The sequence below is a fragment of the Lethenteron reissneri genome, chromosome 7 (genome assembly GCF_015708825.2).
Source record: "Lethenteron reissneri isolate LAM-NWPU_2019-01 chromosome 7, ASM1570882v1, whole genome shotgun sequence".
NCBI lineage: Eukaryota > Metazoa > Chordata > Hyperoartia > Petromyzontiformes > Petromyzontidae > Lethenteron > Lethenteron reissneri.
This window is the reverse complement of record NC_083785.1, coordinates 13,027,612-13,050,465: the sequence shown is the minus strand read 5'-3', so window position 1 is coordinate 13,050,465 and position 22,854 is coordinate 13,027,612. Positions and strand designations below refer to the sequence as shown.

Genomic DNA, 22,854 nt, shown 5'->3' with positions numbered 1-22,854 from the left:
GTGGGAGTGCGGCGCGAGGCTGTAACAGTAGGGGCGTCGCATTCGAATGCCGGCGAAACCGTAGCGAGTAATAGGGAGGTGGGGTAACGTAAACGGAATAGGAGATGCAGGCGGGAGGGACCCCTGGGGCCAACGGCCCCCACAGGTGCACATTATTGCAGAACGGGAACGTAACAGGGCCACATGGAAACCCGTCACGACCCCAGCGGCTGCATTCACAGAGCCGATTTTCAAATTAATATTTAGATCTCAGCATGCGTGTGTGTAACGCAAGGCTGCGTTTTAAGTGTTTTTTTAATTCAAAGTTCAGTGCGCACAATTGCATTTTACTGTTCTATCCTATGTCTGCCTTGAAGATTAAACTTCTTAGTTTAACACGAAAGCCTTCGCGACCAATATTCATAATAAAGGTTTTTTTGGGTTAGATCGCATTAATATTAATGTGTGGTTAACCCACCAACACCCGATACAGCCAATTAGTTAGATTTGTCACGTAAACAAAACGTGCAAATTAGGAATAATGTTGTGGGTTTACAATTTGTTCACAATTTGTAGATGTGGATCTACTCTCCAACACACCAGTGTGCTGAAGTATTAACTAACTAGTGTAATTGGTCGTCAATGACGGATTCATAAAATGTAAATGTAATTATAATACGACCATTTAAAAATTTTATTCAATTTATTGAATGTAAAAATTATCTATATATTACATTTGGTGTAAATTGACGATCATCTCCCAAAAAGTTTTCCTTGAAATTAATTTTGTTGAATCAGCGGAATCTGCACACATGGAGGGAAGAATAGGACATCAGTGACGACGGGCGAAGCGCCGAGAAGCCCTCCACAGGAGCTAGAATAAGGCCGTCAAAATTCAAGAGTATACAGGTAGTCCCCGACTTACGATATTTTCGACTTACGATGGGATCGTAGTAACGCATCTCCATCGTAAGTCGGGGACTACCTGTATACAATTGGCACAGATTGTAAATGTTGCGGGTTTACTCTCCAACACACAGGTGTGTTGAAGTAGCAACAAATTGGCACAGATTGTAAATGTTGCGGGTTTACTCTCTAACACACCTGTGTGCTCAAGTAGTAATTAATTGGCACAGATTGTAAATGTTGCGGGTTTACTCTCCAACACACCGGTGTGCTGAAGTAGTAACTAATTGGCATGTTTTGTTAACGTAACATACCTTACTGATTTGCTGAGTCGGGTGGTGGTGAGTCAACGACACATGTATATTTACGCGATCTTACCCAAAAAAAAACCTTCATTATGTTTAAACGTGTCATCAACTCTTGCAACACGACATGCACACAGTGACAGGTTGACATGCATGTTTATTAATCACTCGTAAGCATCACATCACACCTTGCGTTACTACATATGCACAGACGTCATTTGCATAGATAAATCAGTTTACAAATAAAATGCAAAAAAAGCTGTTCAGTTGTCTTATGCTTTACAATTATAAAAGGCACAGTTTTTATACAAACACTGTTTCCAAAATCTGCATGTGCTATTCTAAAATTGTACTCATGTACATAGACAATACAGTGCTGTATTTAAAATGTAGCAGTTCCTTTCTTACCTTTTCACAATGCAAGTTTTACAAAACAGTCCTAAAATGGGGTTCAGCTTATACAGTACAGTATTCAAATTGGCAAAAGAGTAAAACACTAGAAAAGCCAGTCTATTTTGCGAGTTTCAAACATACCGAACACGAGTTACTGCAGTCCATTGCCAAATTTAACACCCACAAGTTGCCTCTTTATAATGGCTTCATGTAAGTCCTGCACAGATTGGACATTTTGTAAAGCTTGTACTCAATACGCAAGTGAATTACTGTACGATAAATTTACGAATGCACCACATTGCGAATTAAATGAATTTCAATTGCTGTATAACATTCAACGTTAGATTTCATAAAGCGCCATCAGGCCAGCCAGAGTGTAAAGCAAACTACCTTGTGATGCTTTACGCAAGTGTGCTTACACAATGTTCACCCATATATTTAAAACCTTAACGACAGTACGTATTCAAGTACTGTACAATCAACTTGACTGTAACTCATTTTATTGTACAGATGTGTTGATTTATACACGACAAAAAGTTATATAATATCATTACTTTTTTGTAAGTGCGTGATTTTGTACAAGGCAATTTACGTGGCAAAGGGAGCCTTGCAACGCTTTACTTAAGCTGACTAGGCCATGCTCGGATGCACCCAGGTAGAATCAAATTAAACTAAACAATATTTTATTCACTTTTAAATTTGTCACAAATTTGTTCCTAACTCAAGCGTTCGTCATCACAAAGAAAAAAAAACCCGCTTGTGTTGCGATCAAAACGTCGTAGTTATTAGTAATTTTTTCTTATTTCCTTTGAACCTATCTACGTGACTTTACCGAAAGACCCAATAATATGAATTCCTGCAGTCACGAAAGCTGGAAGTCAAGATTCAAATATGGGAGGTTGGGTCTTCTAAACTTGCCAGAAAGACAGCCACTGCCCCCACCATTCAGTGCATTTAAATGCCAGCTTAATGGCAAACACATTCAAAAACTCGCACGTAAACCATGTTTTCGTGCTCATAAGGCCATCATATAAGGAGCTGACGATCAACAATCTCAATTTCTTGGTAATGCCTACTCAACCCTGCGGTCATAGTTCTGTATCTGCTAACTATTGTACATGACAGCTGGGTTAACAATCACCCATGCTTACACACTGTGGTTTAACACTGAACTATCCCTGTGACAAATACTGTACACAAAGCAAAAACAACCCAAACAAAAATATAAAATATTAAAAATGAAAATACAGCATTGCAGACACATTGGGCCATACAAGGGGCCATTGTTTTTGTCAGTAAGGTACTGTGTCCTTAAGGTGGTGGATACTGCACAGTAATTCATGGGCAAAGCTAAATGTCACATAAAATGAACAGCACACACTGAGGGTAAAAAAAGAAATCTCATCCCATTTACCCATGAAAAAATCAGATATCCACGTATGGCGTATAAATCAATGCTCTGCAGGTGCTTAAAGAATGACGTTTGCAGAAATTAGGAGCAAGCTGCCCATTGTTGAAATGCTATATCCTGGTGGTTGAACAAATCCACAGTTGATTGTGTAGTTCCCCCAAAATGTATTTACAAACATATCAATGTAAGTGTATTTGTACTCGTGTGTGCATGCCCATACACAAGGCTAGTACATGTCATTCAAACACAAACTACAACACAGTACTTGCGATTTAAACGGCATGGGTTAAATTTCACTATATTTTTTCAGGACCATAACAGTGCCAGCAACACCACAGGTGAAATGCCCACTTACAATAGACTGGTTCACATACTCTCCAGAACAGCCTTCCATCGCAGTTACACAAAAAAATCACCGCAGCTCTAAACGCATAAAAATGTGTGTTTCATGACAGTGGGACCGAGGTGCACACTCTATGATCCAATGTGTGAACAGGCACAGTTATCCAGGCAAGGTAAGGACTTCATCTCTGTTGGGTCTTCAGGTAAACAGGCAGACTTTCACGATAGCCCTGCTGCCTGTCGGAGCTCCTGCTGCCTCCAGAGTGGCAGGGCAGAAAACTCTGCCTGTGGCATTCCTGCGTATACCTGCCAAGCACACGTGCACAAAGCAGATTAACGGTAACAAGTATAACCCGTAAAAACAAAGTTTTTCACTATAAATCCTTTATATGCGTGGCGGCTAGAGTCCTCTCGTCCTCTGGCTTGAGATGGATGCCACCTATGGGTAAGATGATTGCATGGCAGCATTAAGCAATTGGTAATTAAATATAATATTTTCGTCCTAAAAAGTGTAAAATTTTGGAAAAAAAATTTCACGAACATTAATTGTCACGCACAACGAGTCTGTGTGGAAAATGTCTGCTCGATTGGATCACGGGAAGTGGGTTAAAAAACGACCGAAAGATTTGCACGGTCCTAAGCAAGCAAGCAAGTGAACTTAATATAAAGGATTTAAAAAGCCTTGAAGGTCATCTGTGAAACTTTCTTATTCGTCTATTTCAGGGCTACCCAAACTCCAGTCACGTGGAACCATAATGTTGCAGATCTTCAAATGCAGCAATAGTCAGGTCGGTTTAATGTGTAAGGACCCTAATTGTATTTTAATTAAGAAGACTGGTAAATGTGAGAAAGGTACACCATAGCAGATCACAAAGACTGGAGTAAAAGAAGAAGCTGACAATTATAATCATACATTAATTAATCAGGTCAAATATTTATCTTAAAAGCCTCACTGAGTCTCAAGACATTTTCAAAAGCATCCTGCATGAGAATGGTTCATTTATTTTATTTAAATTTTACATGTGGGAGGAAACCAGAGTAGCCAAAGACAAACCACATATCCAAGGGGATAACACTCAAAAGTCTGCATGAACGAGTTCACAAACCCATTTGCTGTACTGCCATGAATTGGAAACCCCATAGCTCAACAGATTTCAGAGTTTAATTATTATTCTCAGGTTTTTTCGGTAAAGTCATGTAGGTAAAAAAAATTAAAATGAATAAAAGTAAAATAAAATAAAAATAAAATAATAAAAATCACGACGTTTCGGAGGCAACACAAGCTTCCGTCTTCAGGTGGAACCGTCACAGCAGGCTTGCTGTATCAAGTAAATGATACAGCAAGCAGTAGAGTGAGATAGACATACATATTATTTTATTTTTATTTTATTTTACTTTTATTAATTTTAATTTTTTTTACCTACGTGACTTTACCGAAAAAACCTAAGAATATGAATCCTTGCAGTCACGAAGGCTTCAAATCAAGTTTAATTATTACCTGTCATTGACTGGTAATTGCCTCCAATGAGCTGAATTATAGGGAAAACATTCCTTTAAAAAAAGGGTGAGTCACATTGGGACTGCAAAAACACGGAACATGTATTTCTCCATTGCTAGGATCTTTATGTATGTCTGTCTCACTCTACTGCACACAGCAATGGTCACCCACCTCTGTGTCGGGCTGTGTGGCTGGCTGGGTCTCGGCCCCCACGGGTAAGGGCCGGCCCCCCGCTGTGCCAGGATGGCTCAGAGCCTCCAGCACATCCTGCACCAGCGTGATCTGGCTGCTTGCCTGCACATTCTGTGGCCATGCACGGGGAATCAACACCGCACAAGACAATAAACTAGAGTTCTTAAAACTGTTTTGCGTTTCTGGTAACTGCATTAAAATAACTGCATTGGACAGCATTAAACGTGCATTTTTTACTTTTTAACTGAAAAAAAGGGAGCTGCCATGGTGTACATGGTTATTTCGCTGGACTTGCACAACCTAGAGGTCAATGGTTCTATTTAATCTCAGTTGAAAGAAAGGGCCAAGTTTCTTAAACCCCCCCCCCCCCACCCCACCTCTGTTCACTCAGCAGTATAAATGGATCCACCAGAGTTGATTGGCAAGATATCAGGTTAGCGCGGAAGAGTGGACCACATTTTTTCTAAGAGCTCTCTCTAATGGAGGCCCTTGCACCGACAGCAGGCAAACAAGTAATTTCACATGGTGGCCTAGGTTACCAAGTGGTATATTTGCCCTCGTTTCTCAGTTAAAAGGTAAAGGTGAATTCATTGCTAATGTTCCACTGGAAACAATTACCGGTTAGTGATTTTCATAACCTGTAATCGATTTTGGAAATGGTTATGGGCTCACCGGTTGTCAAATAACCCTACAATAAACCAATTATAATACAGTCTGTAAATGAGAAACTAATCAGGCAGAAATTTGAGATGCTGTATAAACAAATAAGAGTAATAATATATAATAAACGAGATTCCTCGACAGTAAAAGAGTGATAACCACTGGATCGGTCCTCCCATATGCCTTGCATGTCATGTGACAAAACTAGGTTCGACCTGGTCACACATAATAGCTCATCAAAGTGGCTTGTATCATACGTGGGGAGAACATGCAAACTCCAAATATAATGACATCAGGGTCAGATTGAACCCATTACTTCCTGCATACCAGGCAAGGGAGATAACATCTCGTCACTTGGCACCCCACGGATTCAGACCAACCAAAAAGAGTCAAAGTTGTGGCCATATTATTTCATAAAGCAGCAGGAAAATTACCCAACTGCATCGTGGTTTCCTTCTCGTTAGGAATCATCAATACAGTGCAGCCATCAATACAGTGCAGCCATCATTGCCAACTGCTGCCACACAGGCAACTTCAATATTACATTTGGACCAAAAGCGTGCGCCAAGAAGTGCAATGCTGGGTTGAGATGGCGGTGCAGGGCTTGCCTTCTCGTTAGGAACCATCAATACAGTGCAGCCATCATTGCCAACTGCTGCCACACAGGCAACTCAATATTACATTTGGACCAAAAGCGTGCGCCAAGCAGTGCGATGCTGGGTTGAGATGGCGGTGCAGGGCTTGCCTTCTCGTTAGGAATCATCAATACAGTGCAGCCATCATTGCCAACTGCTGCCACACAGGCAACTTCAATATTACATTTGGACCAAAAGCGTGCGCCAAGCAGTGCGATGCTGGGTTGAGATGGCGGTGCAGGGCTTGCCTTCTCGTTAGGAATCATCAATACAGTGCAGCCATCATTGCCAACTGCTGCCACACAGGCAATTCAATATTACATTTGGACCAAAAGCGAGCGCCAAGCAGTGCGATGCTGGGTTGAGATGGCGGTGCAGGGCTTGCCTTCTCACTGATTTCAGCGACATCCTGCCGATGTTCCCAGGAAGGAAACACATTGGTGAAGGTGAGGGGCTCCAGACCAGCGTGGATCAGGTATGCCTTGGGGGGGTTGCTTGGGGACTTCGCTACATCCATACATGGCATTGCACACACACAAACACACACAAATTCAATTGAGATTACACATAGCAACATCACCTCCTCCTGAGAAAATTTGTCAGGACCTAATGAAAAAATCACGAGGCTTCCGAGACAACAACAATAATAACGTATAGTAGGGATGTAACAAATGTAACAATTTTTCACTTAATCAATTAAATAAGATTTTAGCTCTCACGATACATGCAAAGAATCGCACTTGTAAAACTCAATGGTTTATGATTTACACAAATTATATACTAAATTAAATATTTAGGATAAAGGAGTGAATGAGGTAGAACAAAAACTACAATTTACAAGAGATACAATGCAAACAAGGCAGTATTCCATTTTAAAACAAGATAAAGAGGCAAGAAAATAAATCTTGAATAGAATTATGACCCTTAATCATTGCAAGTCATAGAACAGAGATGGTAAATCATTATATTGCTATTATATACAGAAAGTGCTAGTTTCGATCCAAGTGTTAGTTATTCACTTCCAAGTGCAATGAACGACGAATTTGTACGTACGCCGTCTAGTGTGAGTTGGTAACACATGCTCCCACTTCCTACCAGGGTTGGTGCCACGGGTTCGTACCTGTCTCTGCTTGATAGAATGCAACGTGCATAAGTTCAGTTGATTGATTGATGCTACTGTGCTCAATGATTAATTGTAATCAGTCTCTCACTATTGTTGACTCACCTGCGTATCACTCTTATATCACGACTACCACAGTCAATGTATGTATGTATGTTGAATTTCTTTCACACCCTACATTGCCAACCGTGCTAATTGGAGGTGCAGATAAAGGACAAAAATATGTGATACTCTGCCAATGTCAAGGACTTTTTTTCCCATCAAAATGAATATTTCCTTCCTGTATTGTGTGTTTCACCACCACATTGTAGGCTACGACATTTTTCTTCATCCTTTTTCCCTCATGCTACTTTACTTTGGAATCCCCATGATTTATTTTTGCCACATTGTTATACCCTTGGTCAATGAAAGAAAATCTGTTAAATCGTATCTGTTGAACTATGATGTCTTAATTGCTTACAACAAAAACACATTCCTGCGGAGGGAGCTGGTAGGAACGTTAGGTTGCTCAGTCAATGGCCAGGGTCAACGGCGACGTGGTGTATTCCGCAAATATGGCCGACTGTGAGGGCGGGCACAAGCCGGCATCAGTAAGTTAAACGTTGAGTTTTATAAGGGCACCACGGGGTGACCAGCCCCTCCCCACCCTCCCCACCCCTCCCCACCCAGCTCCACCCTCCCCACCCAGCCCCTCCCCACTCTCCCCTCCCCACCCAGCCCCTCCCTCCCCACCCAGCCCCTCCCTGCACGACGGACGCAATAATCCCCTGTGGGCTGGTGTCACCAGGAAGTTCCTACCAGTAAAATCCAGACTGCTGATATGCTGGCTTGAAGTCACAATTATTGGCATGAGGTACGACCACTAGATTATGAAAATATTTCTATACATATTAATGCTAGATTATCGTACCCTATATTGTTATAATCTCATGAACAGGTTTATAAAAGGACATGCATCAATGGATTCACCATTTTTGTCAGTGCGGTTTTCATAAAAATTATTTACTACTATAATGAGCCAATAATGTCTGTGTGTCCCGCGCGTGACCTCACTCCACGTCGACCAGCCCCCCTCATTAATAATCATAAACAGGTTACGTCCTCCACATGGACCCCTCCCTCATTAATTAATAATCATGAGCAGGTGCCGTCACTCCACATCGAATAGCCCCCCTCATTAATAATCATGAACAGATGACGTCCTCCAAATGGACACCCCCCCCCATTAATAATAATTAGCGGGTGACGTCACTCCACATGGGGGGGCGAGGCGCCTCCTCCCCCCTCCTCAGCATCAACTTATAACCCTCACTACAAAGGCAGAAACATCACGTCACGCGGTCTCCGTAACGTTATTGTTGAGACATAGAAGTGAAAAGGACGTCATGATGATCAAGGGATTATAACCTTAATATGAAATAAGTCTGTGTCACCACGGCCTTACAAATTGCACACGAATGGATGCAATGAATATCACGTCGCAGTCTGCTTTTTTCTTGCAAGTTTCAGATTTACTGCAATACACCTGGTCCTTGGACAGGCAAAAGGCAAGTTCAAAATAATGTCTAGAAACAGCGTTTAGGACTGTTCTGTTTGAAATTAATAACTGTGTGCTGTAATTCAAGCTGTCTGTTATTGGCTTTGGGACTATCTTGTGTCCTCTCTTTGCAGGATTCTTATAATCTTGATCAATATAAAAACTCCCTATCATCATCTATTTTTCTGTGTTCCTATGTCTTTGGCTCAATTTAAAAACAATGGGGTAATTCTTATCTGATGCACAATAATCAATGTTGTCTGTTGCTACCTGCTTTTAGTTACTTGGAAACACACACCGGAATTATTGTCCCCTACTGACAGACCAATACCCATCTGCAGGCAGGCACTGCGTCACATTGTGCCGCACAGGGACAGCTGCCATTGAATGGCTGAGATGAGATGTCATGTAAGGTGCTGTGAGATGCTGAGACATTTGATCACCATATGAATGCACAATGATAAAAGGCCATGTGGGGCACATGCTCAGCACGTGGCCCTGCACATGTGAGCACCTGTGCAGTAGCTCAGGACAGTCTGCATGGCAGCTCGGTGGGCCTGGTCCCACAGCAGGCGAGACGGAGAGTTTGAGTGGGGGTCACCCCCGTTGGGCCACCAGCCCTGCCACAGGTACACCTCCTGGTGATTGTCCACCATGAATAGGGCTGCACTCGCACACAGAGATAAGTATGCCAACTTGTAGCCATAGAGACTGTTGTGGAAAGTATTGTTCACTTGGATATGTGTGTGTATGATTAACTTCTTTCGCACCGTACGTAGCCAACCGTGCTAATCAGAGGTGCGGGGGAAGGGCAACAAACTAAACGCAAAAAGCAATTATAAAGAAATGAATTTTCAATCTAGATAAGCATGCATTGCAACCATATATACTGTTGGGGCAAGTGTTGTTCTAGACTCTAGAGCACCTGTTAATGATGGATAGGGCACATGAGTTGATGTGGAAACTTGAAACGTGTGGCCACTTCTTTGTCTCCCCAGTACCACTTTATTATATATCGCATTAGGTACTAATATAATTTTGAGTCGATTTCGAAGAGGCTCAGTACAAGTTCAGATATCACTCGCCACTGCTATTAGCAGTGGTTGGGAATCAAACTCAAGTTTCCAGGTTCATAGCGCAGCACGCTCACTTTTATCCAGACAAAAAATAAAAAAGTGGTAAGCATCCATTTATTTATTCATATTCACCACCCAGTGCAAAGCGCCGATGACTCGTACCGTAGATACACACGCCTAGCTTAGCAGGGAGATATACACGACTAAGCGGTGCCGATGTACACACATAGGCCTGGCTGACTTGGGATGGACACACACAATCCCCTAATGTTGTTCACAAACGCACGCACACACCCGGCTGGCTGCCGCTGTACAGCTCGTCCTGCAGGAATGGAGTGGAGCAAACGGCTCCGGGAATGCGCGCCGCGTACAGCCGCTCCCGCGCCACCAGACGGCCACATGACACCTCCAGGCCGAACAACCGCGGGGTGAAGTTAAACCTGCCTGGGTCTGCACACACAGACACGCGCACACAGATCCCACGTGTCCAGAGAGCATGTATTAAGGCCGGCACAGGGCAAGCGAGTCGCTGTGGAGAACACCAAGCCCGGCCTCGTTCGTCTCCCCAGTGCCGATGTTTACACAGTGGACCAGGTAGTCATTTTATGGCTTGTTCACCTTGGCGAGGCACAAGATCGGATATCACTTGACATTGATAGTAGCTCGAGCCGGGACATTAACTTAGGTTGCTGGATACATAGAGCAGTGCTTTAAAAATTATGCCACCACTCGCCCACATAAACATACAGTAGACATGCATATAAGCATGAACATATTTGAGAAGCATACATTGACACTGACAGAAAAAGGCTGAGACACAGGCAGATAAAGATATGGATGGCCACACAAACACCACAGACATTAACAAGAATACAACACAGCAAGTACTTTGGGATGCAGAGAGAGAGAGAAAATGATGATAGAAAGGGATGCACTAGTAGACAAAAATGTAGGATGAATGTGAAACAAGTGTAATGACAATAGAGCCTGCATGCGATGTGAGGGGTCAGCCTGCAGTACGAATGCACTCGTGTCCACGGGAGGTAATGACAGGTGTATCTGTGTGAGTGGGAAGGGACTGGTGGCTCAGGGAATATTCGAGAAGGGGGGCGTGGTCAGGTGACGGAAGAGGACGGTGGAGTCTGCCGGTGGAGCGAGCGTCCAGAGTCAGCTGAGAAGGATCGAGAAGGGGGGCGTGGCCTCGTGTTGATATCTAAAGGAGATGCGCGGGAGACTCGGGGCTGTTGCAGTGGGATCTCCGCCTGATGTCAAGTGAACGTGTCTTCAATAAAGTGCCATCTCAAGAGAAGTGTGTCACGTCGTCATTACACAAGGATGACTCGCAAGCAGTGGCGTAGGTATCAAGTGTGGAGGACGTGCAACTGCTCCAGGGGCCATGCAGGTTCCAGAAACTGGCCTACAAAGTGGAGGATATTGGACAGGGGGCTCCATTTAATTCCTTGCATGAGAGCCCATGCCAATCATGCTACGCCACTGGGCGCCGTGGTGGGCGAGATGTTAACTACTTCGCCTGGTATGCAGGAGGTCGTCGATTCGATTCCAACCCTGACGACTATATATTTGGAGTTTGCACATCTCTGTCCAAGTGGTTGCATGGATTTTTATCCAGGTCCTCCGGTTTTTCGCTCGACATTTAGAAACATGCATTTAGAGTATTTGGCTGCTCTAACTTGCCGCATGATAAGCCACTTGGTTGAGCTATAATTTGTTGCGAGGTCGCTTCTGAAAAAAGCACTGCATAGCTCAGTGGGCCTTGCTTGTTAAAATAAAAATAGTTTAATAATTGGTTTTTTACCCTTCTATCTGGCAACAAAACTGACACCTTTTTTTTTTTACAAGGAGTCATGTTTACATAGACCACAATACCTGCAGTCATAATGCAAACAAAAAACATAACTCTGATAATGTGCACTGTCCTTGAAGTTGATTGGTCCACACCCGAGACAGCTTTCCTTAGAGCCTAGTCTCACATGGGTTGGACCAGATGACGCCAGAAGGCGCATTATGACTGCAGGTATTGTGGTCTATGTAAACATGACTCCTTGTAAAAAAAGGTGTCAGTTTTGTTACCAGATAGAAGGGTAAAAAACCAATTATCATATTTTTACTGGCAAATGAGGTTCCAATGTTGTAAGATAGTTTAGTTTAGGTAAAGTTGCGAGGGCGCAGGTAGACGAATGGGGCGTAGAGTCGTGTGCCACACACCCTGCAGCATGCAGTCGTATGCCTTGCGGTTGCGGCGCCCGAGCGCATCCCAGAATGCCGTGGGCTCAGCCCCCTCCTCACACTCCTCAATGTTCAGGCGACTGCTGCTGTGCAGCCCTGCCTCCAGCGGGCACCTGCACGCACACACCACCAGTGGCAGCTATGTTAGGGTCAGCTGCAATGAGGTCGACAAGGTTAACAATGCCACGTAGATGAGAAACATGGGAACGTCGAAAAAGAAAATGGAACAAAAGATGAAAAAATGCATGCTTGCATATACATTGAGACACAGAGAGAGATAAACACATGGATTAGAGGACATATGCAATCTAGAGACATGATATTGATTTAATAATAGTGAGTGAGCTTGTGCAAGACTTGTCACTAAAAGAGATAATGGATGGTGGTTGAGACTAATGATAGAGTGGCAGCCAAGGGAGGGGATATGTTAAGGCTGATGATGGTAGAGTCAGATAATATTGTGCATACACATACATACAGATAAACAAATTGCTATTGCTATTAAGCATTAAAGAATATTAACTGTCAGAACAAGTGCCATTTATTATCAAGCACCTACCAACTAAAGCTGGCATTCTACAGGAGGGTTTAATGGGGCCTCTATCACGAATCCATGGCTACCTTTGCTTTTCCACTGACAATGTTGACCATACCATACCACCCTCTCGACGCCATGCCAGTGTTAATAGCTGCTTGCTGAAGGCATTTGTCTTAACAGTTTGTTAAAGGATATACAGGCATCCTTTGTCATATACATACATGTATGCAAAGACATAAATACCCCAATATAACCTATACAGGTTGTTGGGGCAAGTGCTGTTATTGAGGATCTATGAAGATAGTGCCGGACTGCATTTATCTCACCCGTTCTGATGTTTTCCATACTGCCCCTAGTACTACTTTAAGGCTGAGCTAACCTGGGTACTGATCCAGGCCCAGGACTAGTTCAGATAATCATCACTTATGTTAGCCATGGCTGGGTATCGAACTCGGGTCTCTGGGTTCAAAGCGCAGTGCTCTAACCACTACACTACCGCTCACCACCATACAAACAAAGACATCTCATATAGGCTACACAGGCAGTTAAAGAAATTGCTGTTCGAGAGCACCTATGAAGGTCAACACAGCACATGAGATGGTGCTGTGGTTACACAATGGCAGTTGCTGTTGTTTTATACAACACACCAGGTACTCATTTAAGGCTGAGTCAATATAGGGGAGACCCAAGCCGGGTTCAGATACCTGTGAGCGGGAATGAAACTCTAATCGCCGGGTTCGATACCTGCTCACAGCAAACATCAGTACACGTGCACACACTAATACACTTTTTATTTTACAAGGTAAGGCTCACTGAGCAATATAGTTTTTTGTTCAAAAACGACCTGGCGACAAATTTATAGCGTAATGAAGTAGCTTATCATGTGGAAATTTATAGCAGCCAAATCCACGAAACACATGTTTCTAAATGTGGAGGGAAAAACCACAGGACCCAGAGAGAGATCCACACAACCACATGGGGAACTTCAAATATACAGGCGTCAGGGTCAGGATCGAACCCACGACCTCCTGCATACCAGGCGAGGTAGTTAACATCTCGCCACCGCGGCGCTCCACACATACGCACGCAGCACACACAAGCACTCACAGCTCGCCGATGCGTTTGGCTGCCTGCTTTGCCACGGGCCGGCCGGATGGCTGAGCCTTGCAGCCATGCCACAGCAGGATGGACGCCTGGTGCACGTTGAGCAGCAGCATGTGGGCTCGCGAGCGCAGGCTGCTCACGTGGCACGCCACCTCCAGCAGGTGCGCCTCCACTGGTACCTCGCCTCGGACGCAGTACAGCCGCCAGTCACCTAACACAGACACGTGCGCATCCCATCTGCGGTGATTATGGTGCAACTAAAAAAAACAACGATTATACATGTATGGAGGTGCGGTGGAAGGAAAACAAATTAAACACAAAAATCAGTTGTATAGAAATGACTTTTCAATCGAGATTTGAAAGTGCGTAGCTCCAGTGGCTTCCTAATATTGGAAGGAAGAGCGTTCCAGACGGCCACAGAAGTGCATGTGAAAATGCGCGATGCAGTGACCGTCTTTGTTTTATGGCTAGCCAAAAGCCACTACGAGGATGACCAGAGTTCGCGTGATGGTTTATGCTCCTTGACAAGATCAGCAAGGTATTGCGGTTCATTTGTGGCAAGCACAAACGAATTTTCAGCCCTTTTGCGAATCATCTGCAGTCATTAGGAATGTTTGACCATACTTCACCAAGCCATGATGTACATACTTGTGGTAATATTTATTAAAATGTAAGTATGCTAATGATAATGACACTCACACCCATGTGACGAGTGACTTACAGAAATGAATTCAATGTTACGGGGGTATGACGTCAGTATGCAAAAAACTACAGAAGCTAGAGAAAAATCATGGTGGAATTCTAAAATAATAATAAATAAATGAAATCCCCCTTTTTCTGAATGTACTGTTGGATGAGGACCTTGTGGGTTGTGGGGGTCATTTGACCGGACATCAACATCCTGATTGGTGAGGGTTGGTTGGAGGCAGTTACCGCACACTTGGTAATGTACTACAGTCATGTACAACAATGGATGTTTCTGTTGCCCACAACATAGCTCCACATAAGCACCTGTCACCTGTTTAATGCATAGTGGTCACCCACGCAAGCACTTTCCAGACTCAACCATCCTTAGCTACCAAGATCTGACAGGATCAGGGACATTCCAGGTCATTTGAACACAGGCACACCTTCGACATGCTGAGCCTAGAATGCACACGTGATTTCCCTTTTTTGCTTTACGGAGGAGATAGAGGTAAGCAGATTAATTTAGGCACTCCATGCATGTGAGTGTGGATGTAGGGGCACGCATAGTCGTGTGAGTAAATAATGCCGCTGACCCTGGGTCCCAGCTTCCTCCTCTTCTCTCCGGCCAGCGTGCACGGTCATCCCACCCTGGAAGAGCTGCAGGAAAGAAGGAGGTTCTCTGCCTTGGGTCACTGGAACCTACAAAACACACAAAAAACCATGAAGGTTTAGCAAGGCACGTGAAGGAATGGTGTGGTCTGAACCACACCCAACCACCATTGTCTCCCTAGTGTTGATATTTGCACACCACACAAGGTGCTCATTTACAGCTGAGTTCACTTAGGGGTAGCCCTGGACAAGTTCTCAAACTCAAGTCGATTCTTAGATCAGTAATGCATTGCGCTGACCATTGTACCAGCACTCCTCATGCCAAAACACGCACATGGGTCATTGTTTTAGCAGTGTGGCCCTGTCAAGAGATTTAATGACAGTGATATCTAACCTATGACCAAATCACCCTGAATGTGCTCAGTGTAGTCAGATCTTATTAGTTAAGAAAGATGGAGTGTGGTAAGTATCATAAGAGAATGAAAAGAAAATGCCTTGAGATATCAAGCATTGCAGGCTTAGGCTGTCAGATGGCCAGGAGTTGGCAATACAGTCAAGGATTATTGAATCCATCTGTGTGGAGCTTTAAATGTTGTCATGTTGTATTTGTTGATTTTTTTCCCCCTGAGTACCCTTGATTCATTTCACAAACACTGTATTGATAGAATTGGCCAAATATCCCATTGCAGTACTCTCACACAAAAAAAAACTAATCCTGTGGCTCTACCATTGTTACGATTGTTATTATTGCTGACAGTGACAATGATTAAAGTTGAGGAGAAGTGACCTGAGGTCCCCGGTCTTCCCCCAGCTCCACCGCCATGAGTGCCGTCGTTCCCTTCTCGTCCACCGTGGAGTGCCGGCCCTGCCAGAAGAAGTAGGCGCAGCGCTCCGTGCCGGCCGCGGGGCCCCGTCCGCGGGAGTCTGCGCGGCCCCGGCGAACATGCGCACCGCCCACAGGATCACGATGGTTGGCCGCGTTAAAACAAGCACGAGACGCGAGTGGAAACTCGCCCGTGCAGAGAACACGCACGGCATAGCTGCGATCGCTCTCGCTGGGAAGCATAAAACACGGTACCGCCTGCGACTGCGAAGCGGAGCGAACGCTGGGGCGCGTAAGCCAACTGCTGCCCATCGAGACCATATAAAACTATTTAAAACTATTTTTAATTTTACCAGGTAAGGCCCACTGAGCTGTATAGCTTTTTTTCGGAAGGAACCTGGCCACAAATGATAGCTCAACGAGGTGGCTTATCATGTGTCAATTTGTAGCAGCCAAATACTCTAAACGCATGTTTCTAAATGTGGAGGGAATAACTCGAGGACTGGGAGAAAGATCAATGCGACCACGGGGAGAACATATAAACTCCAAATATACAGGCATCAGGGTTGGGAGCGAAACTACGACCCTCCTGTATACCAGGCGAGGTAGTAAACATCTCGCCGCCGTAGCGGTGACAACCAAAGAAATTCAGCAGCCGGCAACAACTGGCACCTTCGAGTGGCTAAAGGAACTTAAGACATCAATTTATAATAATTTGTGCCTGTTGCACATTCAGTCTCTTCTCTGTGCAAGACATCGTCAGAAAGTACAGTACTGGAAGCGTATCTGTGTTTTATGGGTGTTGGAATGAACTTGGTAAAGTAAGATGATGATGAAGCTGACACACTTGCGCCCATGTGACAACTTATAGATATGTGTGAATTAAGTATTAGGCATACTGAGTTAGTATGCTCTATGAGAGGTATGGTGCAATTATAATAATTGTTATTTTATTCATGAATAATTAAATAATATACACACTTTTATCAACCCACTGCTGGATGGAGGCCTCCAACACAAGTCGGTGATGATAATTTTTTTTTATCAGTCTTCACCATGCTGGTCAGTGTAGGTTCGTGAGGAGAAAGTGGTGGGAGATGAGGGCCAGTTCAGATATATGGGTCACCACTGATTTTAGCCGTGACGAGGTTTCGAACTCAGGTCAGTGAGCTTATAGTATGATCTGGTCACCAATGCACCTCTGACCCAATTATATGGTGCAAATTACCATTGAACACATTTATAGTAACATTGTAGTCGTATAAATATGGTAGATTTATAGATGCATTTTATAGATGGAGCAATTCAGACATTAAATAGACTTAGTTACATAAAGCTCCAATGCAGATGGGGTTATGATAGAATCATAGTACATTCTAGAAGTAGACCATATGTAAAGTGGGTATGTAACAATCCACTCCTCCAGCAATTCAATTAAATGTAACGATTCAGAGTCGTACGCTTCAACAGTTGGTGCTATTTGTGTCACATTTGCTGTTTCTCATTTTGATCATCTAGTTTGTACCCGTTCATTCGCTATTTTACCCTGAAGTTAATGTTCACAAAGCATCCGCACGAAATGCAAACAATCCAGCCGCCACATTGTTACGCGCCTTCTTAATGCACGCACGACGATTCCGAGCATGCACCGTGAGCGTAAGGGATGGGTTTCAGTGGAAGAATCGACGCGTCGTTACACACCCGGTGTTTAGCACACAAAGCCGTGCCCTCACCCGTGCCGAGCAGCACGTATCTCCACTTCAGCACGTAGGTGTCACCCTCGTGGAACTGGCCCACGCTCGACTGAGGTATCCGGCTGTAGTCGCAGTCCAGGATGTGCCACACGTCCACGCCGACTGTGGCAATGTCACGGCCGCCCATGGCGCCCCGCGCCCCCCTGCCGGGTCCTAGCCCCTCCAGAGGGGCCTCTGCGGCACCCGCCGGGTCCTGGGACTCGGACGGCTCGGTGAGCATCAGGCGAATGTCGCACGGGTGCAGCTCGGGCAGCTGGGCGTCACCCTGGAAGGAACGCACCAATCAGAAGCCTTTATTTGGCCTCGTCGAAATTACGTAATTTTTATTTTATTTTTACCAGGTGAGGCCCACTGAGCTGTATAGCTCTTTTTCAGAAGAGACCTGGCCGCAAATTATAGTTAAACGAAGTGTTAAAATTATTATTTTCTCTTTATACGTGACTTTACCGAAAGAACCGAAGAGTTAAACGAAGTGGCCCATCACGTAGAAATGTGTAGTGACTGAAATAAGGGTCACTGTGCTGTTGCGCCAGCCTCAGGTTCTGGAGTGCTGCTGAGCATCGGGAGCCTCCATTAGAGGTTTAAGGGACACGTGACCGGAGGCCGGGAGCCTGGGCTTGATACAGCAGGGGGCGTGGCCGATGACGTGGCCGAGGGGGGAGCGAGGCTGCGGCTTGGAATATAAAGGGGGAGTGCCCGAGGGCATTCAGGGATCGTTTTTGGGGATCAACTGGATTGGATACCTGTTAAGAACGTTACGGCACATGACGAGGTAAGATCGTGTCGTCATAATCGCACATGCCCAACTACCTACGCTCGATGCAGATTTTTTCGCATATCATGATAGGTCGCCATTTTAGGTTGAGTCAACCTATGGGAGGCCCAAGCTATGGGCAAAGGCGACGTGCATGGCCTGGAATTGAACCCAGGTAATCGTGATCGTGGCACAGTGCACAAATCCTGACTGCTCCACGTGAGAGAGTACGACTACTACCACAAATACCCACTGAATTTATCCATAGCTGGGAATTAATTTCAGGTTTAAGGGAGTCATAGTGTACTGTGCTCACTACTACATGGATGGTAGGGCAGGAAATATGCAGGGGAGGAGCAGAGGTGATCAAGGCTCACCCTGGCAGGATCACGAGGAGGTCCACCCGAGGGCACTGCATCAAACCAGTCGAGGAACTTCTGCTTGAAGAGGATGGTCTCGCTATGCTGGATCAGGCGGCCAAATATGGCCCAATCGGGACGGCCGCGACCCTTCCTGTACAACAGGGGACAGAAATGTGCGAATAAATTAATTGTAATGGTTAGCACACTGGACATGCAATGCAGAGGACACCGTTTTGATCTCCCAGCACAGCAGTTTAAACAAAGGACAAGTTTCTTAATACTGATGTGACTACTTTGGCTCACAAGTTGAATGTAAGTAGGGCACAGTGTTAAGTAGGGGGTCTGAGATAAGCCCATCCTCCCCCCCGCCATAAAAAAAATTCACATCAGGGTGCAATAAATTACATTCATAGGTAAGATTGCTGGTCAGGCCTCTTAAGTATTTGACTTGCATAGGCAATGCAATGCTGAGGCTCTGCCCCCATTGCAGGCATGCGCGAGCCGTAGCCCCACCCCTGTGCTGGTGTGAAGCCATCGCATTGTCAATGCGCCCAGCTTATATATATGCTCCAAGCTCGTGTGCTGTTTCATTCAGACTCTGTCGCCTCGACGGACCTGGTTTTCACCTGAGGACGGCTGCTTGCGTTGTGGCCGAAACGTCGTGAGAATTGTTTTATTATGTTTTATTTTTATTATTTTATTACTTCCCTTCTACGTGACTTTACCGAAAGAACCAAGAAGATGAATCCCTGCAGTCACGAAAGCTTTAAATCGAAATTTAAACGTTTTTGGGTTTAGATCGCGTTATTTATAAATGTGTCGTAACCCTCCACCACCCGACACGGCCAATCAGTAAAAAAGTGTCACGTTGACAAAAGACAATTAGTTCACTGCTTTAGCCCACCGGTGTGTTGAAGCATCAAACCACAACAATTTACAATTTGAGTATGACGTTTCGCTGGTAATTTGCATCCAGCATCATCGGGCAAAAGCCTACGTGTTAAACTGATCTACAGTTTGGAAGTGCCACACAGGGACTGTTTTTTGGAGGGGTGGTCGAGCATTGGCGTGGCCCACCGTGGGATGAGGCTATTGCACTCCCCCGGATCCAGGGGGTTGATGTCGCAGTTGGTGTAGTCGAAGGTGCCGTTCCAGAGCTGTTTGGCGAGCTGGAAGGCCACGGCGCGTGCCGCAGATGGGACCCCACGCCCACACCACACGTACACCTCGCTGCCGAAGTCAAACACCAGCACCTGCCACGTGTGGGTATGGATATAACAAGCTCCGTCATTGAGACCACGCGCACGCCTTAAGGCCCACTGATTTATAACGTGCCTAAAATGATCGCAACTCAGCATCATTCCCACCAAACGTTGCAAGAATTCATTTCATATTGAAAACTTTCGAAGGTAGTGCAGAAAATAGCGTCATATTTTTTTTTAAGTGTGAGAATATGTCTCCTTGCTTAAATATTAGGTGGCACCCATCTTCAGTAGCTGCCCGGAGCCACAGGTGGAAATCCAACATTTCCATGGTTAAGAGCATGCTGACTTACAGTGGTGTTTGGTGAGTGTGGTAAAGCATGGTGAATAGTGTTCTGCAGTGTGTAATGAGTGATGTTGTTCAGTATGCAGCCTCGTGTGGCGAGCAATGTTGAGTATGTGCTAGTTTATGGGGAGCGTGATCTGCAGTGTCCAGCATCATGTGGTAAGCGGTGTGTAGTGATAGTAGTGAGCAGCGTGCGGTGCAGCGTACGTCGCTGGGTTCCAGCAGCTCCTGCGTGGGGACGCGGCCCCAGGCGCCATCCTCGGGGATGAGTTTGTCGTGCACCATGCGGTAGATGCAGTTGGTCTCGGCGATCACGCCCTCGTACAGCTCGTCTTCCTCCGTGCCTCCCGATGCTACCGGGATGCGTGTGAAAACACATTAACCCACCGACTGAAGCTGGACCATTCACAAATGATTATTGGGTCAGGTCGCGTGAGTAAAATGTGCATTGGACATCCTTTTCCACCCGACATGGCCAATCGGTAAGGGTTGTCTGTTGAGCAAATGTACAAATATATTACTGCTTCGGCACACCATTCTGTGTTGTAGAGCGATCTACAACGTTTAACAATTGGGTACGTTATTTCGCTGGTATTTACAACCAGTTTCATCAGGCAGTTTCTGGAAAAAGAATAAAGAAAGCTGAAACGATTCGTCAATTAACTGTTAAAAATTGCCATTGACATACCTGTCAACCCATACGGTTTACCACTATTCTTGTCCATACGGCGTACAGCCATTTCAATACACGCAAAAAAAAAATCATATGGCCAAATAAAAAAAGTTTTTAACCCTTCATAATTTTCTGATTACTGTTGTACATTTACAACATGAGTGTGTGCATCCACATATCGAGAAAGCAGCAGCATCAGCATCCAAGATCACAGACAGTAGCATGATAAGTAGCATCATAAACACCAATGATCAATGCTAATACATAAACCAGTTTTTGTTTTGTAACATAATTTTGGTCTATTTGTTTGTGTTTATTCCTTGTGATGGGACTTTGTAGGATGAACGTTGAGATGTATAAGGACACGGGGTGACCAATAAGGTGTGAAATGGTCTGTAATAAGAAGGCACTGATAAGGGGTTGACAGGTATACATTGACTAAGTTCTAACATGTCGGCTTTCGCAACCAATATCATCCATAATACAGGTTTTTTGGGTTAGATCGCGTAAATATATAAATGTGTCATTAAACCCGCCACCATCTGACATAGCCAATAAGTAAGGTTTGTCACGTAAACAGAACATGCCATTTCGGTACTCGTACAGCACACCAGTGTGTTGGAGAGCAAAGCCAGATTGATCTCCAACAGTACTCAGATTGTAAATATTGTGGATTTGCTCTCCACCACACCAGTATTGTTGTACTAGTAAAGAATTGGCCACGTTCTGTTTACGTGACAAACCTCACTAATTGGCTGTGTCGGGTGGGGGCGGGTTTAACGACACATTTATATACTTATGTGTTATGGATGACTAATTTTTGTTTGTGGTCAATTACTCAGGCCCCTTAGAAAATGGCAGCCAAGGCGATAAAACCGCCTCCTTCCCTACATGAGACGCTTAGCTTCAAGCAGATGGCGGTGGTGACATCGCCCTGCCATTGCCCATCGCACATGAGAACAGAGATTTGAAACTTAGTTTTCCCCCAACTATTTTCGCATTATCCGGCGAGTCGATAACTGGACGTATAAGTACTTAAACACAGTGATCGGATAGCAAATGCAGCCAATACCCACAGCACACCATGGCACTGTTGCAAGGATTGTTTCATTTTCAGACCATACGGCATGGCCGATACCCATTACCGGGAAGTCAAGTTAGAGACATAGGTGTTGTGGGTTGACAGACCACATCACACGCAAAGACATAAACATGCACACACAACCTCATACATACTGACAAAAATCTCTAACATATGTGTTTAGCCAGGGAAGACTGCTGAGGCAAGCTCTGTTAGTGAGCACATTTAAGAACTGCGTGTCATATGAGGGGATGTGTGGGCCAGTCCTTGGTTTGGTGTTGACTGCAACACACCGCCTACAATGCTTATTTATAACGAGCCAACCCAGGGGAGGTCAAGTTCAGTCTATTTGCCACTGATGATGCAGGCAGCCAGCAATCAAACCTGGGTCGCAATGAATTCAGCATAGCACACTAACCAGTGGACCACTGCTTCAACACAAGGATGTATTGAAAGTAGTGTTAAAATGGCACAACAAGAACAACATTTGAAGGACTGTTTACATACATTTCTACGCAAAAGTGTTCTAGCCAAATTATATTTGAATTGCAGTATACCATGTTGAGATGATACATTTTCTATATGCAATGGTTACAAAAGGCAAAGCATCAGAGCCCATG

At 44.7% G+C, this 22,854-nt stretch overlaps 1 protein-coding gene across 7 annotated transcripts in view; it reads right to left on the bottom strand.

Moving 5' to 3' along the window:
- Nucleotides 1–1,329: 1,329 nt before the first annotated feature.
- LOC133357811 (uncharacterized) overlaps nt 1,330–22,854 on the bottom strand; it is a 112,453-nt gene continuing 90,928 nt past the window's right edge. For all 7 annotated transcript variants that reach the window (XM_061575973.1, XM_061575951.1, XM_061575959.1 and 4 more), the window contains 13 exons: nt 20,688–20,833; nt 20,010–20,185; nt 18,948–19,083; nt 17,796–18,081; nt 16,027–16,163; nt 15,224–15,329; nt 13,947–14,154; nt 12,281–12,414; nt 10,349–10,504; nt 9,493–9,642; nt 6,707–6,828; nt 5,006–5,137; nt 1,330–3,642 (listed from right to left, as the gene is read on the bottom strand). In XM_061575973.1, coding sequence (XP_061431957.1) covers nt 3,556–3,642; nt 5,006–5,137; nt 6,707–6,828; nt 9,493–9,642; nt 10,349–10,504; nt 12,281–12,414; nt 13,947–14,154; nt 15,224–15,329; nt 16,027–16,163; nt 17,796–18,081; nt 18,948–19,083; nt 20,010–20,185; nt 20,688–20,833 — 1,976 coding nt within the window. In that variant the 3' untranslated portion in view covers nt 1,330–3,555. The remainder of the gene's footprint in view (nt 3,643–5,005; nt 5,138–6,706; nt 6,829–9,492; nt 9,643–10,348; nt 10,505–12,280; nt 12,415–13,946; nt 14,155–15,223; nt 15,330–16,026; nt 16,164–17,795; nt 18,082–18,947; nt 19,084–20,009; nt 20,186–20,687; nt 20,834–22,854) is intronic.